The sequence below is a fragment of the Bison bison genome, unplaced genomic scaffold (assembly GCF_000754665.1).
Source record: "Bison bison bison isolate TAMUID 2011002044 unplaced genomic scaffold, Bison_UMD1.0 scf7180017864072, whole genome shotgun sequence".
In the NCBI taxonomy this organism is placed as follows: Eukaryota; Metazoa; Chordata; class Mammalia; order Artiodactyla; family Bovidae; genus Bison; species Bison bison.
In genome coordinates, this window is record NW_011494644.1 from 9,812,608 (window position 1) to 9,830,232 (window position 17,625).

A 17,625-nucleotide genomic window follows, 5' to 3' on the forward strand; every position below is an offset into this window, starting at 1 on the left:
GGTTGGGGGGGGGCGGGGCCCTCTGCCGCAGCTCTGCTGACTCATGGGCATTTCTCTCCGGTTTTTACCGAAAGACCCAGAGCTTCAAATAGCTCCGTCAGGAAATAGATGTCAGGCTCCTTTGTTTTTCCTTTCTGAGTGGTCAGCAGCCCGGCCTGGCACTAAAGGGCCTTTAGGTCACCTGCTGCCTCTCCCCACCTCGCGGGCATAAATTCCAAGCCCCTGCTGTGTCCCGGGCACCAATGGCACCCCACTCCAGTACTCTTGCCTGGAAAACCCCATGGACAGGGGAGCCTGGTAGGCTGCGGTCCATGAGGTCGCGAAGGGTCGGACACGACTGAGCGACTTCACTTTCACTTTTCACTTTCATGCATTGGAGAAGGAAATGGCAACCGACTCCAGTGTTCTTGCCTGGAGAATCACAGGGGCAGCGGAGCCTGGTGGGCTGCCGTCTATGGGGTCGCACAGAGTCGGACACGACTGAAGCGACTTAGCAGCAGCAGCAGCAGCTGTGTCCCGGGCACCGCCAAGCAGCCTGTGAAGTTCACGCAGCCCTGACGCCCAGTTCTCTGCTGAGGAAGCTAAGGCTCAGAGAGGGTGGGCAGCAGGTTCATGGCCACACAGGCAGGCAGTTGCGGAGCTGGGATCGGTTCCCAAAATCTGCCCGATTCCCATGGTCTTAACTGCTTTTACTGCGTAAGTGCCTCGTGCAGGCCGCATGGGCTGCCCCAGCATGATAGCATCTAAATACCTCCACATGCACACACCCCCTCAAGAAGTCAGTGTCCAATAACAGGGACTCGGAGCTGTCCTGAGTCACATGTCCACTTTCCTTGGTTCCCACTGCCTCCCACATGCTGTGATAACCCTGTGGGGTGGGGGTGGGGGTGGAGGGAGGGTGGCCCTGGGGCTCTCTGCCCAGGGCTCAGGGTACTGACCAGGTGATGGGGTTTTTACTCCTTCTGGTCCCTGATGCCACCTCCATGCTAGTTTCTGGGACTGCTGTCCCCTCCTCAATGTTTCATTCCACATTCGAGACAAATCTTGTCCCTTGGTAAGGGCTTCCCAGGTGGTTCAGTGGTAAAGAACCCACCTGCCAATGCAGGAGACATATGGGTTTGATCCCTGGGTTGGGAAGATCCCCTGGAGGAGGAAATGGCAACCCACTCCAGTATTCTTGCCTGGGAAATCCCATGGACAGAGGAACCTGGCGGATATACAGTCCATGGGATCACAAAAAAGTTGGATATGATTTAGTGGCTGAACAACAGTAGCTGTCCCTTGGTGGCCTTAAGCCTCCAAGCTCTGGAGTCCTGAGAGAGAATAACCAGGATACGAACCCAGAGAGGACATGGCCACATGGGTTTGGGTCCTGCCCAAATCTGTCCTCTTTTCTCCACAAATTATCTGAACTCGCCCTTCTGTGCCCACCGACGGGCCCTATGTTCCTCCCCAAAGGATGCCTCCTCCTAGAACAGGATTGGTTTCCACATCGCAGATCCCTTGCTAATGCTGCCAGAAGCCTTCTCAACTGTGCTAAGGATTCTGAGGCCACACCCGCTGGAAATAGTGCCGTGATCGATTAGCAATGTCTGCCATGTGTGGGGCTGTAAAGACCCAGCAGAGATTAGCTTCTGCCTTTCCTGGGTTTCATCAGCCCAGACCAAAGAGAGAGACAGGAGGCGTAGCCCAGCCTCAGAGCCTCAGTATTCTCATCTGTAAAATGGTGGAAAGGAGAGTGAAAGTCGCTCAGTCGTGTCTGACTCTTTGCCTCTCCTATAGTCCATGGAATTCTCCAGGGCAGAATACTGGAGTGGGTAGCCTTTCCTTTCTCCAGGGGATCTTCCCAACCCAGGGATCGAACCCAGGTCTCCCACATTGCAGGCAGATTCTTTACCAGCTGAGCCACCAGGGAAGACTGTAAAATAGTGGTGGGATTAGAAATAAAAGCTGTTTCCAGCAACAATGTTCTTGGCTCCAAATCCAGCTTCTGAGCTAGACAGAGCCCTGGGAGGAATGTACTCCCACCCTCTGGATCTTCATTAGTCAAGGAAAAATAGGAAAAGGCCACTAAGAATGAATCCGCTTAAAAGGGGAACAGATTTCTGGTAAATAGTAGGGATGTGGGGGTGGGGGATAGCAGTGTTGGCACTTGATCTTACAAAACAAAACCGAGCTAAAACTCAAGTGGATTTTGTCAAACATTTACCAAAATTTAAATTGTGATTGGACCTATATTTTTAGAACCAAAGTGAAGCAATTGACATTGGATGTGGGCGAGTATGAAATCTTCCAACAAAATTGCCTGCGAGGGCCAGACCTGTGCCACTCTGGCGGTGGTGATGGTGCTTTGAGTAGTAGGATAGATACATTTTGGCAAAAATATTCAAGGGCTTCTCAGTTTTCTGAAGGCTTCTTGCTCCCTCAGAGCACTTCCGGTCACCGAGGTCTTTGTCCTGTCTGAGACCAACTGCAGGGGAATAGAACGCTCCTCCTTGTCTCTCACTGGCTGCGTGAATCCCTCTCACGGGACACGCAGATGCATCTGGCATCTGGGGCATTCAGGATGCGCCACCTTGAGAGGAAGGCTGGCCAGGAGGGATGATGAGCTGGTGTCTGGACACGGGGCTTGTGGGGAGAGCCCATGGTGGGGACCTGCTTAGTTTAGGAATCTCATCCTCACAGCCAGCCTCAAAATTTTGGAGGGCTCAAAAACAGAATTCTCAGGTGGCAAGAACCCCCCTTGCCCCAGTCCTTCATCTCAGTGGCCCTTGAATCATCATATTCATCATGGCCCAGGGACCCCGGCTTCCCCTCACCATCCAGCCCTCAAGGGGTTAGGAGGTGGCGATCCCTGCAGCCCCCACCCTACCCCCTCACCAAGGCCTCTGTCTCCCCTGACTCTCCAGCCTGGGGCTGCTCCAACCTCATCTGCTACACCGATTACATCGAGACTATCACCTGCATCCTGGACACATGGGCCAGGCACCCCGACTCGCTCACCCTCACCTGGTAAGTGACTGGGCCTCACCAGCCCTGGGGATGATATTCAGGGTAGCCCTGGAGGGCTGGGATGAGGCAGGACCACCAGAGACCTTGGACTGAATTGGACCGACTGGGTGCCTGGCAGGTTTTGTTGTTGTACAGTCTTTGTGTCTGGCTTTTTTGCGATCCCATGGACTGTAGCCCACCAGTCTCCTCTGTCTGGATTTCCCAGGCAAGAATACTGCAGTGGGTTGCCATTTCCTTCTCCAGGGGATCTTCCCAACTCAGGGATCGAACTCACATCTCCTGCATTGGCAGGCAGATTCTTTACCACTGAACCACCAGGGAAGCCCTCCTAGCAGGTAGTTAAGCAGTTTAAAAATATCTACCGCTGCGTGCGGGTTCACTCAGCCCTTTCACAATGGCACTTGGTTTCATTGTGGGCTGAGAACATGATCTGGGACCATGAGCTACTGTCTGACTGTGGTCTGGGAATCAGTCTACCCATCTTACAGATGTTCACACAGGGCTCCTGAGACTTGTCCAGTAAGCAGGGCTACAGAGACCATACTCTTGCCTACACAGGCCTGACTGTGGGTTTGAGACTTCAGGATGACCAGACTCCCACGGCTGTCTTGAACACTGAATACATGCCCCACATCCAGCTATGCTTCACATGAATGATCATTTCTGAGTCTCACAGTTATTACTCCCATTTTACAAATGAGGACACTAGGGTTCAGAGAGGTTATGCAGTTTGCCCAAGGTCACACAGCCCGTGAATGGTGGAGCTCAGATTCAAACACGGGCAGTCTGACTCCAAGATCCGCGGGTCCCTATTAGTGCATAATGCTAAAGAAAACATTGTTCATTGCACTTGTTAAAGAATGGTAAGGTGTATTTTTTTCACTTTATGTTTTAAAACAGAATGAGGGGTTCATGCTTTTATTTTATTTATTTATTTTTAAATTAAAAAAACAATTTGGCTGTGCTGGTTCTTTGTTGTGATGCATGGGCTTCTCTCTAGTTGCAGTGCACGGGCTCAGTTGCCTCATGGCAACTTAGTTCCCGGAGCAGGGATCAAACTCACGCCCCCTGCCCTGGAAGGAAGATTCTTAACCACTGGACGACCAAGGAAGTCCCAAGGCAGATTTTATTCAAGACCATCATGATAGGTGTAGGGGCCGGGGGTTTTGGTGTGGGGAAGAAAGATTGGTCTCAAACAGAATTCAACAAGGAAAACTGGGAATTTATAGCCAAGGAGAAGGGCAGTGAATGGAAAAACACTAAGAGGAAACATCAGGGGTCAGAGGGAGTTCCAGATAAACTGACCTGAACTGATGGCAGCCCAATATGATCAGACATCACCTGGGTAATGGCTCAGGATGAGGAAATTGACCAGTTGTGAAGGATGGACGATTCTGGCTAAGCTGAGTTAACAGGATCCTTGCTGAAATTAGCCAATGCCCCAAAGTCAGCACCTAGTTGAAGAGAGACTTCCAAGGAGCCTGAGCTGAGCCTGGTCAAGGAGAGTCTTTGTCAATATACTGCTCAGGATAGAAAACAGGTGGCTTTCATTCTGTCATCACCAATTCGTTGGTTCATTCACTTACGTCTTCAGAACATATTTATTAAGCTCTTGCCAGACATTTGGAGGCACTGGGGGCTCAGTAGAGCCCAAGACTGACAAAGTCCCAGCTGTCCTGTAGCTGACACACTGCAGGGAAGACAGACAATAACCATGTAAACAGCCAACAGGATACGTTCTGAGACTGCGTGCTTTAAAGTCCAGGAGTCTCGACCCTGGAGTAGAGAGTCAGCAACATGAGGGGAGAGCGGCTTTAGCCAGGGCAGTCCGGCCAGGCCTCTCTGGGTGAGGAGAAGGCAGTCAGGGAGCTGGGGAGAGGGCATTCCAGGCAGAGGGTAGTGCATGTGCCAAGGTCCTGAGGTGGGGACAGGCTGGTGAGTTTGAGGAATAGGGAGGAGGTCAGTGTGGCTGGAGCAGAGTAAGCCAGGCTAAGGGAGAACCACCAGGGAAAGAGGGGAGCGGTAGGTGGGGCCAGCTTTTATTTGTGTGGGTGGTGAGAAGCCACCTGAGGATTTTAGGCATGGAGGTGACAGGGAATTTTTAAAGGTCCCCCTGGATGCAGTCTAAGAGTCTTAGAGACCCCCTTTTTTTTCAGCAGAAGTTTCTATTCCAGCAAATACTTGGCAGAGAACTGAGTCCATGCCTCCATATTAGCCCTGGAGGGTGGTCATGTTCATAGCCTGAAGAGGTAGGTAGGGGAATAAATATCTGGTGAACTCCTATACATACTTCAAAACCCACTGTTTCTGCTCACTGGCAGTTAAAAAGCCAGAGCATTTTCCCCTAACTTTATACCAACAGCCTTCCTGAAGGCCACCCAAAGCAGGGGGTAAAGTATCTTGGCCCTGAGCACAAGCGCTTATTAGGTATGCATCAGATATTGGACAGAAAGTGGGCAAAAGGGAGACTTGAAATGCTTAGCTTCCTTCCTCTAGGACAGTGATACAGTTGATGGAACTGACAGGGATATATTTAGGTTCAGTCCAGGAAAGAATGACCCAAATTTCCAAAGTCAAAAGCTATTGCTCTCAAATGGGGCTTCCCCAGTGGCTCAGTGGTAAAGAATCTACCTGCCAATGCAGGAGACATGGGTTTGATTCCTGGGTCAGGGAGATCCCCTGGAGGAGGGCATGGCAACCCACTCCAGTATTCTGGCCTGGAGAATCCCATGGACAGGAAAGCTTGGTGCGCTACAGTCCATAGGGTCGCAAAGAATCAGACACAACAGAAGCGACTGAGTACATGTGCATGCATGCTCTTAAGTGAGGTAGTGAGTTCCTGGTCCCCTGGAGGCATACAAGCCAAGCCTGGACACAGTCCATCAGGGCTGCCTCAGGGAAGGAATATCTTCCCTGGGAAAGCAGCAGTTGGACCAAGTAACCCCCCAGCCCCACCTCAAATCCCTCCCAGCACCAAGATTCTGGGCTTGGGCCCTGGCCCTGAGCCCTGAGCCCTGCTGGCTTCCAGCCATGAATGGCTGCTCTGTCTTTGAAGGCATGACACATATGGAGAACTGGAGGATGAAGTCACCTCCTGCAGCCTCCTCCGGTCCACCCACAACGCCACCCACGTGGAGTACACGTGCCACATGAATGTGTTCCGCCTCATGGCTGACGACTTCTTCAATGTAAGCATGACAGACCCATCCGGCAACTACTCCCAGGAGTGTGGCAGCTTTATAGTGGCTGCGAGCAGTGAGTATCCCTCAGCCCCCAGAGTTTAGGAGAATGCATGGTCACTGGGCTGGCCTCCCAGGCCCACCCTCTCCTTAGAGTTCTTTTTGCTATAGTGTGATGGGTTGATCAGTAGGTTTGAGTCTTAACCAAAGAGAGGCAGCAGGGTTATGGAAACGAGTTGGACTGGGACCCAGGACCTTGGCCTTCAGTTCTGGTTCAGCCCCTGCCTGTCTGTGACCTTGGACTGCTTCCCTATTTATAGAGTGAGGATTCCTTGAACCCTGACTCTTAGGGATTCTGTTCCCATGATGGGGGACATTGGGTCCCAAGAGAAAAACCTCGCTGAGTTTTCTCCCATTCATTGGCTCCTTGAGGCCCAGCATCTCCCTCCAGGCTGGCGGTAGGGGGGAATCCACAGGCAGAAGGGGCCCAGTTGTCTCTCTGGAAGCAGTTGTCTCTCTGGGTCCAGAACCAGGTTGGGTCCAGGTGTGTCCGAAGTGGGATTTCCAGGGAGAGGGGGTGAGAGTCCCGTGCCCAGAGGCATGCAAACACAGACTGCTAAGAGAGTCCTGTCTTTCTCGGGAAGGCTCAGCCTCCACGGTTTGGCAGTTTCTGGCCCTGGATCCCCAACGGTGGGGCGTGGGGTGAGAAGGTGTGTGCCATTCACACCCTGGGGGTCTAGGTTTGGATCATTTCACTGTGGGTATCACACCACACAAAGTGTGAACGAAGCTTCACACACACCCAGACACACCCAGAGTCTCTCTCACATACACACATTCATAAATACACCCTCGAACACAGGCATGGGTGTCCCACCCCCCCTCAGCCTATCCAGCCTGGACACCTGCCCACATGCTCACTCCTACACGGGCACGCGTGCCCGCACGCTCTCTCAGCCACGCAGATCCAAGCATGGCTAGTTCACAGAACAGGGGTGCCCTCCTGCCCCTCTGAGAGAGCCAGGCGGACAGCAAGCCTGCCCCTGCAGAGGAGAGGGACTGCTCCGCTGCCCCCCACCTCACAGTGGGGCTCCAAGTCACTTTTCCCTCTGGTCCTGCCTCCCCTCCCTGCCAGGGTCTGAAGCCAGGCCTGTACCCAGATTTGGCAGGGGGCACTGTTCTCCCCTACCCCCAGACCCTTTTCTTCTCCTGGGCCCTGGACCCCTGTCCTTGACCCCATCCCTGATCCCCGGCTCTGGTCCACACCACCCAGCCCAGGACATACCAGAAAGTGGAAAACCAGGCCTCCATTGGCCTGGGGAAAGAGGAGAGGATCTAGAAGCATTTCCAGTCCCAGGAGACAATGAAACTCCCCCTGCCCCCTACCACCTCCTGAGCATGTGCCTTCCCCCATCACAGTTCATGGTGCCGAGTTGTCCGCAGCTTCAGAGTTGCTGTTTGAAATCCCTGGCGGGGATGCACGTTGGTTTCACAACCATCTCTTGAGGGCCTACTGTGTGCCAGCTCTGTCCTAGGAGCTGTGGACATGGCATTGACTGGAGAACAAAACCTCTGTCCCAAGGAGCTAAGATTCCCCCAGACAGGGGCAGGTGGCAAGCAGGATCACAGAGCCCTAGAGGGCATGGTGTGGTGACTCAGATCTCTGCTCCTGCACTTTCCAGAAAATGTCCAGGAGATGACAGCATTCACATCACATCCCCAGGGCCCCTTCAGGCATCAAACTACTCCTGCAGAGCAGCCCGGCAGGCACTCAGAGGTGGTAACTTCCATCATTAACATAATTCGTGCTAATTAATTAGCCTGATGCTAATTACAGTCTCTTGACTTCTCAAGGAAGCTGCAGTTAAAAGAACACGATGCCGTCATTTAGAACAGACATGGAGAACATGTGGGTCTCGTTGGTTTTCTCCCTCTGGCCGCCGCTGGTCTGCATTCTTGCCCCCTTGAGGGGTAGCATCCCCCTTGAGACTGGGAGGGCTTGATCTCCAAATCTGTGTCATCCATCTCTGTCCCCTGCCCAATTGGGTTGCGTTTGCAACCCAATCTCATCTAAATCTCCCGTTTCTCAGATGAGTAAACTAAGGCCAGGAGACGGGGTGCTTCACCCCAAGTCATTCAGGGTCACTAGTCTTCATCTCATCAAGAATGGATCAAGCATAAGGGAATTTATTCCCATCACCGCATCCTTCTCAGCTGCTGCAAAATCTCATCCCATTTTTCTCTTTCTGGCTTTTTCCTGTAAGTCAAGCCATCTCCCCCTTTCAACGTGACCGTGAACTTCTCCGGATATTATAATGTCTCTTGGAGTTCCAGTTCCAGTTTCAGTCCCAGTGACCGTGTCTATGCGCTGAAGGACAAACTTCAGTATGAGCTGCGGTACAGGAAGGTTGGAGAGCCCTGGGCTCAGGTGAGGCCCTCAGAGGACTCGGGTGGAGGGCGTCGGGGGCGGGAGGGACGGGATGCACAGAGCATCCAGACAGGAGGAGGGGCAGCCACAGGTGAGCCTGTAATTCACGGTCCAGAGTGGAAACCAAGGACTCGCGAGGGATGGACGCTCTCCCTGGCGCTCTCTCACTCCATGCTGCCTCGTCTCATTTTTCCCCGGGGTAGGAGACCCCTTAAAATCCCTTCCTTCCTGTCCCTGTGTCCTCTTCTATCAGCGTGCCAAAGAGGAAGGGATCGGCACCATCCCTGGTTCTATCTCAGGTCTAGTTCTGTCACAGTAGGAGAAGTTTCAGAAATGGGGCAGCCTGGAACTGTCCCATTATACTTAGAATGGCCACTGTTGGAGACTTCCAGAAGCATCGATAACCAAGGAAGTTCAGAGGGAACGTTGTTTCAAATGTGAAGGCTTCTGAAGGCGTTCTTTGTTTAGAGTGTTGAAGAGTTCCAGAATGGCCTGATGTTTAGAACAGTCACAGCTGAAGAGTTTTAGAACTATCCATCCTTTAGAATGGTCCCAGTTGAAGACTTTCATAAATGCCATTGTTCAGACTGTCCCCAGTGGAAGACTTGCGGAGGCATCAGTTGCTAAGATGCCTGTAGTTACAGATGCCCAGAAATGCCCACTATGGAAAATACCCACTGTTGACAAATTACAGAAGTGTCCAAGGTCTGGAATGCTGTCAGTTAAATATTCCCAGGAATGGTCACTGCTGCTCCTGGGACATTTCCAAGCCCAGCCAGGAAGGGTCCCCTGCTAGGCCTGTGAGTGGATGAGCTTGGATCAGAGAGAAACAGAACAGAGCACTGTATCTTAGTGAGGCCACGACTCTGTGCTGCCCAGGCCGGAGTGTCCAGAACTCAGACTGGGGCTTGATTCTTGTGGAGAGGGTGGAGACTTTGTGGGAGAGACTCCACCCCTTTCGTGGGGGCTGGTGAAGTATGGTTCTGCTGGGGATTGGCGGGGCTGGATTGGGGGTTCATGATGTGGTGCATCCTTTCCCTGTGCCAACAGAGTCCAGGGAGAAAGCTGATCTCAGAGGATTCCAGAAGCGTCTTTCTCCTCCCTTTGGAGTTCCACAGTGGGTCAAGCTACGAGCTGCAGGTGCGGGCAGGGCCCCAGCCCGGCTCCACCTTCCAGGGGACCTGGAGCGAATGGAGTGACCCAGTCGTCTTTCACACCCAGCCGGAAGGTAGATGTGAAACAGGGATGGGTGGATGGATTGACACCCACTCCTTGTACTAGATCTAGTGCGGCCACCCCGAGCCTGGCTGGAGGGTACCCACTGAGTCCTGTGCCCGCTGGTTGCCACTCCATAGCATTTCTAGGGCCCCTGCTTGCCAAGCCCTGCATTGGGTGCTAGGCACGTCTCCCGGCAGGGCATTTGATCCCCCTAATACATCTGTGAAGTAGGAATTATTATGCCCATTTTGCGGATAAGAGAAGGGAGACTCCAAGAGATTAAAATCACTTGCCTGGGGTGGGGGTTGGACCCAGGTCCATCCCACCGTGAGGTAGCAGAAGCCTTCCCACCCTCTTCCCCACCAGCCTGGACCCAGTGCCCCCCACCCACACCCGCGTGGCCTCTTATAAAAGTCAGTCAATGTCACCCAGCGTTTGCTTCCTTCCCAGAGAGAAAGGGAGACCTGTATCTTCACCTGGTTCCCATCCCGCTCATCCTGGTCTGCCTCATCTTTGTCTTCTTGGGCCTGAAGGTCCCTTGGAGGTGAGGCCAGGGCACAGGGAGGCAGGGAGGGATTCAGCCTGGGCCAGGATTTGGGGGACACCTCTAGGAGCTGGAGTGCCCAGGGCCTCCACTCCCCGACTCCTCCCCGCAGCCCCGTGGAGTTGAGGGTGGAGGAGGAGTCAGGGCTCAGCCGGGCAGCGTCAGCTCAGCACAGAGCAGGCAGCCCAGCCCTTGAACACTGTGCACCTTCAGGAGACTCGCTGCCCCATTTTACAGATGTGAAAATTGAGGCCTGGGGCAGAGGGGCGGAAGGGAGGGGCCCGAGTTGTGTCTTGGAGACACTGAGTCTCCCACAGGACACATTTGGGGTGCAGCTGAGCAGGAGGCCCTGCTGCCCTCTGGGAGGACTCACCTCGTCTCTACCTTCCCAGGCCGTGGGAAAAGGTATGGTTGCAGGTGTCCAGCCCAAAGCCCTTCTTCCAGCCCCTGTACGTGGGCCACAGCGGAGACTTCAAGGTGAGCATCCCCACCCTGTGATGAGCCCCTTGGAGCCTCTCGTCTTCTGGGAGCTTGCGTCTCCCCTCACACCTGGACCCCCCAGCCCCACCCTGCAGGTCGTGGGCACCCAGATCCCTGCCCAGCCCGGAGCCAGACTTCATTCTCTCCATCCACAAAGTGCAGGAAGGAGTTCCCGTGGAGCAGGAACACTGCAGATCCTGCAGCGTTTCTCAGGCCAAGGAATCAGACTGGGGCAGAGGGTGAGCTAGGTGGTCCCTTGAGCCCCAGACTGGCCTCCCAGTCCTTTCATAGAAACCCTTGCTCTGGAGGTGGGGAGGGAGCAGCTTCTGGGAAGGAAATGGCCCCACCTGCAAAATACATGGGGCCCCCACCCCCGCTGCCAGCACCCATGGGTTCTCTGTGCCCATTTACCGCCACCCACCCTCCCCACCCCCCACCACCCCCCGGAGGCGGCAGCCACCACAGAGAGGATGTGGTGATGGCGGGCGGGGCGGACAACCTGCTCCAGCCGAGCCTGAAAGTCAGGAGGTGCGACCTGCCGGCTGCCTGGCCATCAAGGAGCGCTGTCTCGCCTCCGCCCTTTCACCCGCGTAGCAGCCCCTGCGAGTGGGTGGCTGGGTGTTCCATTGTCCCAGGGGAGACACGAGGAGCCCAGAGGCTGAGGCTCAGAGACAGGCGGGGGCGGGGCCTAGGTTCCATCACGTTCAGCCAACCTTTCCTCTTTCCTCTGCCCTTTCTCTGAAGCTCAGCTCTCACGTCTATTCTGCGTTTGTTTTTACCAAGACTCATATAGCCCTCGCTGGTGCACTGGCTGCTCTGCTAGGAGCTCCACAGATGTTATTCAATGTATCATTTAATCCCCACAACCACTCTGTGGAGTGGGGACTGTTAGCGGGCCCATTTTACAGATGAGGAAGCTGAAGCACAGAGAGGCCAAGTAACTGGCCCAAGGCCACACAGCTGCGAAGTGACTTCCGATCAGGGGTGATGGGCCTCAGCAGGGTTCTGAGATGAGCTTTCTGACCAGGGAGCTCAAAACTGGGAGATTTTGGTTCTCAGGGATGTTCTCTGCCGACTGGATGGAGATCCTGTGTCATGAGGGGAACCCCTGGCAGGCAAGGGCAGAGAGACCCTTAAAGCTTAAGGATGGCTGCCTCAGTTCATCTTGCCCCGCAGCCCTTATCAGGAGATGCAGTTTTGATCCCTGGGTCAGGGAGATCCCCTGGAGAAGGAAATGGCAACTCACTCCAGGATTCTGGCCTGGGAAATCCCATGGACAGAGGAGCCTGGAGGGCTACAGTCCATGGGGTTGCAAAAAGTCAGACATGAATGAGCAACTGAACCACTGCCACCACCTTATCCTTTATGAGTGGCTGGTCCTTGATTCATTCTGCTCATTCATTTACTTAATATACACTTTTTGGGTGCCTACTGTCTGCCAGGCACTGTGTGAGCCTCTAAGGGACAGCCATGACCCGAGAAGCAAGGGGCTTCGGCCTGGCCACATGTCCACCCTAGTAAGGACATAAACAGGAGAAGCAAGGTTTCGAGAAATCTCCCCAAGGAAGATAAAACAAGAGGCCTGGTGGGGACCCTGCCACTCAGTCCTCAGGCCCTCCTGCCCTCTGTCCCCACTACTCGGGAGTCTTGACCCCACACCCACACAGATCCCAGGCCACCGAGCAGTGGATCTTCTGCGCCTGCAGGTTCCCAAGAGCCATGGCTCCTTGCTACAGGTGGGGAAACTGAGGGCCAGGGACGCAGGGACAGTGGGGGGGACCATCTCTGGACAGGGACACAGCTGGGTGCTAATCTCCCCCACCCCCATCTGTCTATGTTCTGAAGTCTTCCTTTCTCTCTCTCTCTCTGTCTGTCTTGTCTCTGTGTCTGTTTATGCATAAACAGCCTACCCCCTTACCCCTGTCCGTGGGCTTCCCAGATGGCCCTAGTGGTAAAGAATCTACTTGCCAATGCAGGGGATGCAAGAGTTGCAGTTTCAATCCCTGGGTTGGAAAGATCCCCTGGAGGAGGAAGTGGCAGTGCACTCCAGGATTCTCGCCTGGAGAATCCCAGGGACAGAGGAGCTGGGCGGGCTACAGTCCGAGGGGTGGCAGAGTCGGACACGACCCAGTGACTGAGCTCCCTTGTCCCTGCCCCCATCCATGACTCCCCCTCCTTGCCTCTCTTGCAGAAATGGGTGGGCACACCCTTCACTGCCTCCAGCCTGGAGCTGAGGCCCTGGAGCCCAGGGGTGCACTTGGCCCTTGAGATGTGCAGCCCGTGCCCACCGCAGGGTGTAGTCAAGGGGCTGGTGCCCACGGAGCTGCCGGAGCCCACAGACCTGGTGGAAGCTGACGGAGTGCCTGAGCCGGGCTCCTGGGGCCCAGTGCCCTCCACCGCCGGCAGCTTGGGCAGCTCGGTTTACAGCCAGGAGAAGGACCGGCTGTACGGCCTGGTATCCATCGACACGGTGACTGTGGTGGACGCGGAGGGGCTGTGTGGCTGGCCCTGCACCTGTGGGGACGATGGCTACCCTGCCCTGAACCTGGACACTGTCCTGGAGCCTGGTCCGGACACAGAGGACCGGCTCCTGAGCACAGGGACCACGATCCTGTCTTGTGGCTGTGTCTCGGCCGGTGGCCCCATGAGGCCGGGCAGCCTCCTTGACCGGCTAAGGCTGTCCCGTGAGGATGAGGCAGATTGGACACCTGGGCCGTCGGACAGCGAGGCGGGCTCGCCCCCGGTCGGCCTGGACATGAACACGTTTGACAGCGGCTTCGCGGACTCTGACTGTGGCAGCCCCGTGGAGAGTGACTTCAGCAGCCCCAGGGACGAGGAACCCCCCAGGAGCTACCTCCGACAGTGGGTGGTCATGGCCCCTCCACCTACGCCTCCGGGGTCCCAGGCCAGCTAGCGATGCCCCGACGGGACACCTGAGCCTGGTGTTCAGAGTGTGCATCTGGGGTTCAGGGGCCCACTGGCGTGGCTGTGCATGTGTGTGTGTGTGGCCCACGTGCCTGGGTGGACAGGAAGCACCCCCGTGGTGATGCCATGTGTGTGTCTGTGCCGATGTGAGTTCCCCGTATGCATGAATGTGAGCGGCACGTGCCTCTGTGCACACGAGGACAGTCTCCCTCCCAGCCATGTGGGGGTGGCCCCCGGGACACGTGCCAAGAAGCCAGTCATGCGGTGGGACCAGGGCCCTGCCTGGGACAGACCACAAGCCCAGCACCCACCGCCCCCCACCCCAGGTCCTGCCTCTGGGAGCCGCACAAGATCCACACTCTTCCTCATCACCTCACAGGGGGCGGGAAAGGGGACCAAGCGAGCCCACCGTGACCCTGGGGGTGGGAAGACTGGCGGGGGGTGGGCGATGGATGTAGCTCTGAATCCTGACTCTGACACCTCCTGGCTGTGCCATCTTCAGCGAGTCACTTCCCCTCTCTGGGCTGGAGTTTCCTGTCTGGACCATGTGGGTGGCCTGACCTACCCTGTGGAGAAATCAGAGAGGTCGCCCACATACGGTGTGCAGCCCAGACCCTCAATAAACATCAATTTCCTTCCTTCTGTGGCCAGGACCACGGTCTGTGCTGGAGGTTGGGTGGGGCTGAGAAATCAGACAGACCCAGGTACCTGCGGGCTGTCCCGCCCTGCAGAGCGGCACCTGCGGGATTCTGGGCTGAAAACCAGCTTTGTTTCTTAGAATCAGCCCCTCAGCAACCAAGATTTTGTTTTTGGGCGCCTGCTGCGCATTTGTTGTTCCCATTATGCGCCCAAGAGATATTTATTGAGCACACACAGGTGCTGGGATGCTGGGAGAGGACCCTCTTGGCACTCACGGTGGGGGAAGGACACGACTAGGCAGTAAGGACACGGTGGTCCTGGTCCCTGGCATCTTATTTGTTCATCCTGGGGAATTAGAGGAAGTCAAGTTCTTGATGGTTTGTCAGAGAGCCTGCTGAAATGTGAAATTAAGATGCTAAGAAAATACTTCTTTGCAACATTTTGAAGGCAACTTACTGAACATCAGCTTTTCACAGGAGCTGGAAATTGGTGCTGCACATTGCAAACAATTCTTACTTTAAAAAAGGAAAAAAGATCCCAGGAAAATCAGAATGGACATCTCTGTAGTGGGGCATAACGTGCAGAAGTCCTCCCCATCCCCTTCTCTGCTGCTGCTGCTGCTGCTAAGTTGCTTCAGTCGTGTCCGACTCTGTGCGACCCCACAGACGGCAGCCCACCAGGCTCCCCCGTCCCTGGGATTCTCCAGGCAAGAACACTGGAGTGGCTTGCCATTTCCTTCTCCAATGCATGAAAGTGAAAAGTGAAAGTGAAGTCGCTCAGTCGTGTCCAACTCCTAGCGACCCCATGGACTGCAGCCTACCAGGCTCCTCCGTCCATGGGATTTTCCAGGCAAGAGTACTGGAGTGGGGTGCCATTGCCTTCTCCGATCCCCTTCTCTACAGCTCGATAAAAATCAAAATCAAAATCAAAAGAAAGGAAAAGAGATCATTTTTCTCCTAAGGGTGCTCACCTTTAGAGGCAGGCTTTTCGAGGCCACTGAGCCAGGTTAAAATAGCAGAGTCTGTTTCAGCCACCAGCTCTCAGAGCCCTGAGGGACTCTCTGCCCCAGCCTGGCCCTGCCTGGCCCATGGTCCTTCCCAAAAGTCAGGCTGCAGGGCACCACCTGAAGCTCTGGCCTGTCTCTGCTTTTGGATGAGGCTGACCTGTCAGTCCTGCCGATGGCTCCTCTGACTTCTCTGTAAAAGGGGGAGGGGGGCGGTGGTTGGCAGAAGTCGCTGAGAACACCGGATTCCTTGGTTCTGAAAATTCTAGAACATTGATGGTCTTAATAGTGGGGCTGGGATCAGGATGTGCAAGGTGCAGATGGGAGCACAAGTGTGAAACCACAGCTCCTGCAGGTGTGAGCAGCCCTCCCCACCCCCCACCGTCGCCCCGGAGATGCTTGGGCCAAGGTGTGCTGTGGTTTCACACCTTCAGGGAGACCACGGGCTCCAGGCACTCATGAGCCGTCGGCTCTCCGGGGAAGCAGCTCAGCTCTCCAGCACCCAGAGCTCTGGGCCCAGGTGTGGGGAGGAGGGGACACCTGTGACCCCCGCTGATGGCAGGCCTGGTTGGGGAGGGGCACGGGTCTCTGGCCTGGGCCAGACAGGACTCCTCACCGACACTTTGGGTCCTTGAAGGGGACCCAGCTCATAAAAGTCAGTGCAGAAGGGAGACAGGAGCTGGCCCACCTGGGGGGCTGGAGTACCAGGAGGTGGGTGGGTGGATGACCGATGGACGAGTGGGTGCATTAGTGGGTGGAGAGAAGCATAGGCTGGAGGGAAGAACAGCTGGATGGATGGATGGAGATGAACAGCTGCTAGAGACAAGGATGAAATGCCAAACACAAGCTCCAGAAGGCAGCAACGTCACCTCTTGTGTTAGCTGCTTCACCCCCGAGCAGGCACATAGGGAGCCCTCCTCAGTAAAGCCTGACTTGCAGGGTTTACTTATTTCCACAGTGAAAACATTTCACCACGGTCAATTGGACTTGATGGCTTTAAATACGGGGTTGGAAGAGATGTTTATAATCGACACTCCTAGCTGGTATGAGGCAACCCCAGCACTTGGATGGGAGATCAGAGCAGGTAGTAGGAAGGCCGTGGGGGGTCTTCAGGGAGGAGGTGGTATTTGCTGGGCTCTGGAAAATGAATAGGAGCTGTAAGGGACACCAGCTACTCAGGCAGAGGGAAGAGTTTGAGCAAAGGCCTGGAGGTGTGACAGAGCCCTAAATACGGGGTGAGGGGGTCAGAGTCCAGGCCATACAGTTACTAACAACCCTGTCTTTGGAGGCAGGAGGGTGCCACCCACTGCTCCTGGCCCAGGCCTTTTCCCTCTGCAGGCTCCCAGGGGCGGGATATCCATTCAACAAATGAAGTGAAAGTGCAGAAGGGACCGGTGACTTGTCTGCGGTCACACCCTGAATTAAAGGTCAGAGTCAGAGCTTGAACTCTGGGTTCCTGACCCCAAGTCCAAACTCTCCTCACCTTGCTCTGCTGCAAGGCACCTGCGTCAGGAGGGAGGAGACAACCCGGGGTGCCTGAGCTTGTGTCAGCATCACTGGGGGGCTGACCCCAGGTCTGGGAATGGCTACGTGACCCGGGCCCCCCTACCCTGCAGAGTGCATGCCATCCTCCTGGTCTCAGTGAGGGTTCAGGGTCGGACATGTGACCCAAGCTAGTCCGTATGCTTTTCCTACGTGCTATAGGGGTGGGCTAATCCTGAAGCAGCTGGGGACGGGGCTGGGTTAGAGGGGAGAGCCAGGAGGGAACAGCTCATCTGAGGTGAGGCCAACACATTGGAAAGCAGAGCTAGGAAGTGGACCCGTATTCCTGATAATACCTCTTAAGCTCTTGGATCCAGCCATGCCTGAAACTACACTCCCCATGGCATCCGGTCCCATCACTTCATGGGAAATAGATGGGGAAACAGTGGAAACAGTGTCAGACTTTATTTTGGGGGGGCTCCAAAATCACTGCAGATGGTGACTGAAATTATGGTGAAATTAAAAGATGCTTACTCCTTGGAAGGAAAGTTATGACCAACCTAGACAGCATATTCAAAAGCAGAGACATTACTTTGAACTCTGTCTAGTCAGACAAAGGTCAGTCTAGTCAAGGCTATGGTTTTTCCTGTGGTCATATATGGATGTGAGAGTTGGACTGTGAAGAAGGCTGAGCGCCAAAGAATTGATGCTTTTG

At 54.9% G+C, this 17,625-nt stretch overlaps 1 protein-coding gene across 2 annotated transcripts in view; it reads left to right on the forward strand.

Moving 5' to 3' along the window:
- Nucleotides 1-15,078, forward strand: part of IL21R (interleukin 21 receptor) — a 36,281-nt gene extending 21,203 nt beyond the window's left edge. For both annotated transcript variants that reach the window (XM_010837238.1, XM_010837239.1), the window contains exons 3-9: nucleotides 2,910-3,012; nucleotides 6,068-6,267; nucleotides 8,456-8,619; nucleotides 9,670-9,847; nucleotides 10,288-10,381; nucleotides 10,774-10,858; nucleotides 13,053-15,078. In XM_010837238.1, coding sequence (XP_010835540.1) covers nucleotides 2,910-3,012; nucleotides 6,068-6,267; nucleotides 8,456-8,619; nucleotides 9,670-9,847; nucleotides 10,288-10,381; nucleotides 10,774-10,858; nucleotides 13,053-13,775 — 1,547 coding nt within the window. In that variant the 3' untranslated portion in view covers nucleotides 13,776-15,078. The remainder of the gene's footprint in view (nucleotides 1-2,909; nucleotides 3,013-6,067; nucleotides 6,268-8,455; nucleotides 8,620-9,669; nucleotides 9,848-10,287; nucleotides 10,382-10,773; nucleotides 10,859-13,052) is intronic.
- The last annotated feature ends 2,547 nt before the right edge of the window (nucleotides 15,079-17,625 follow it).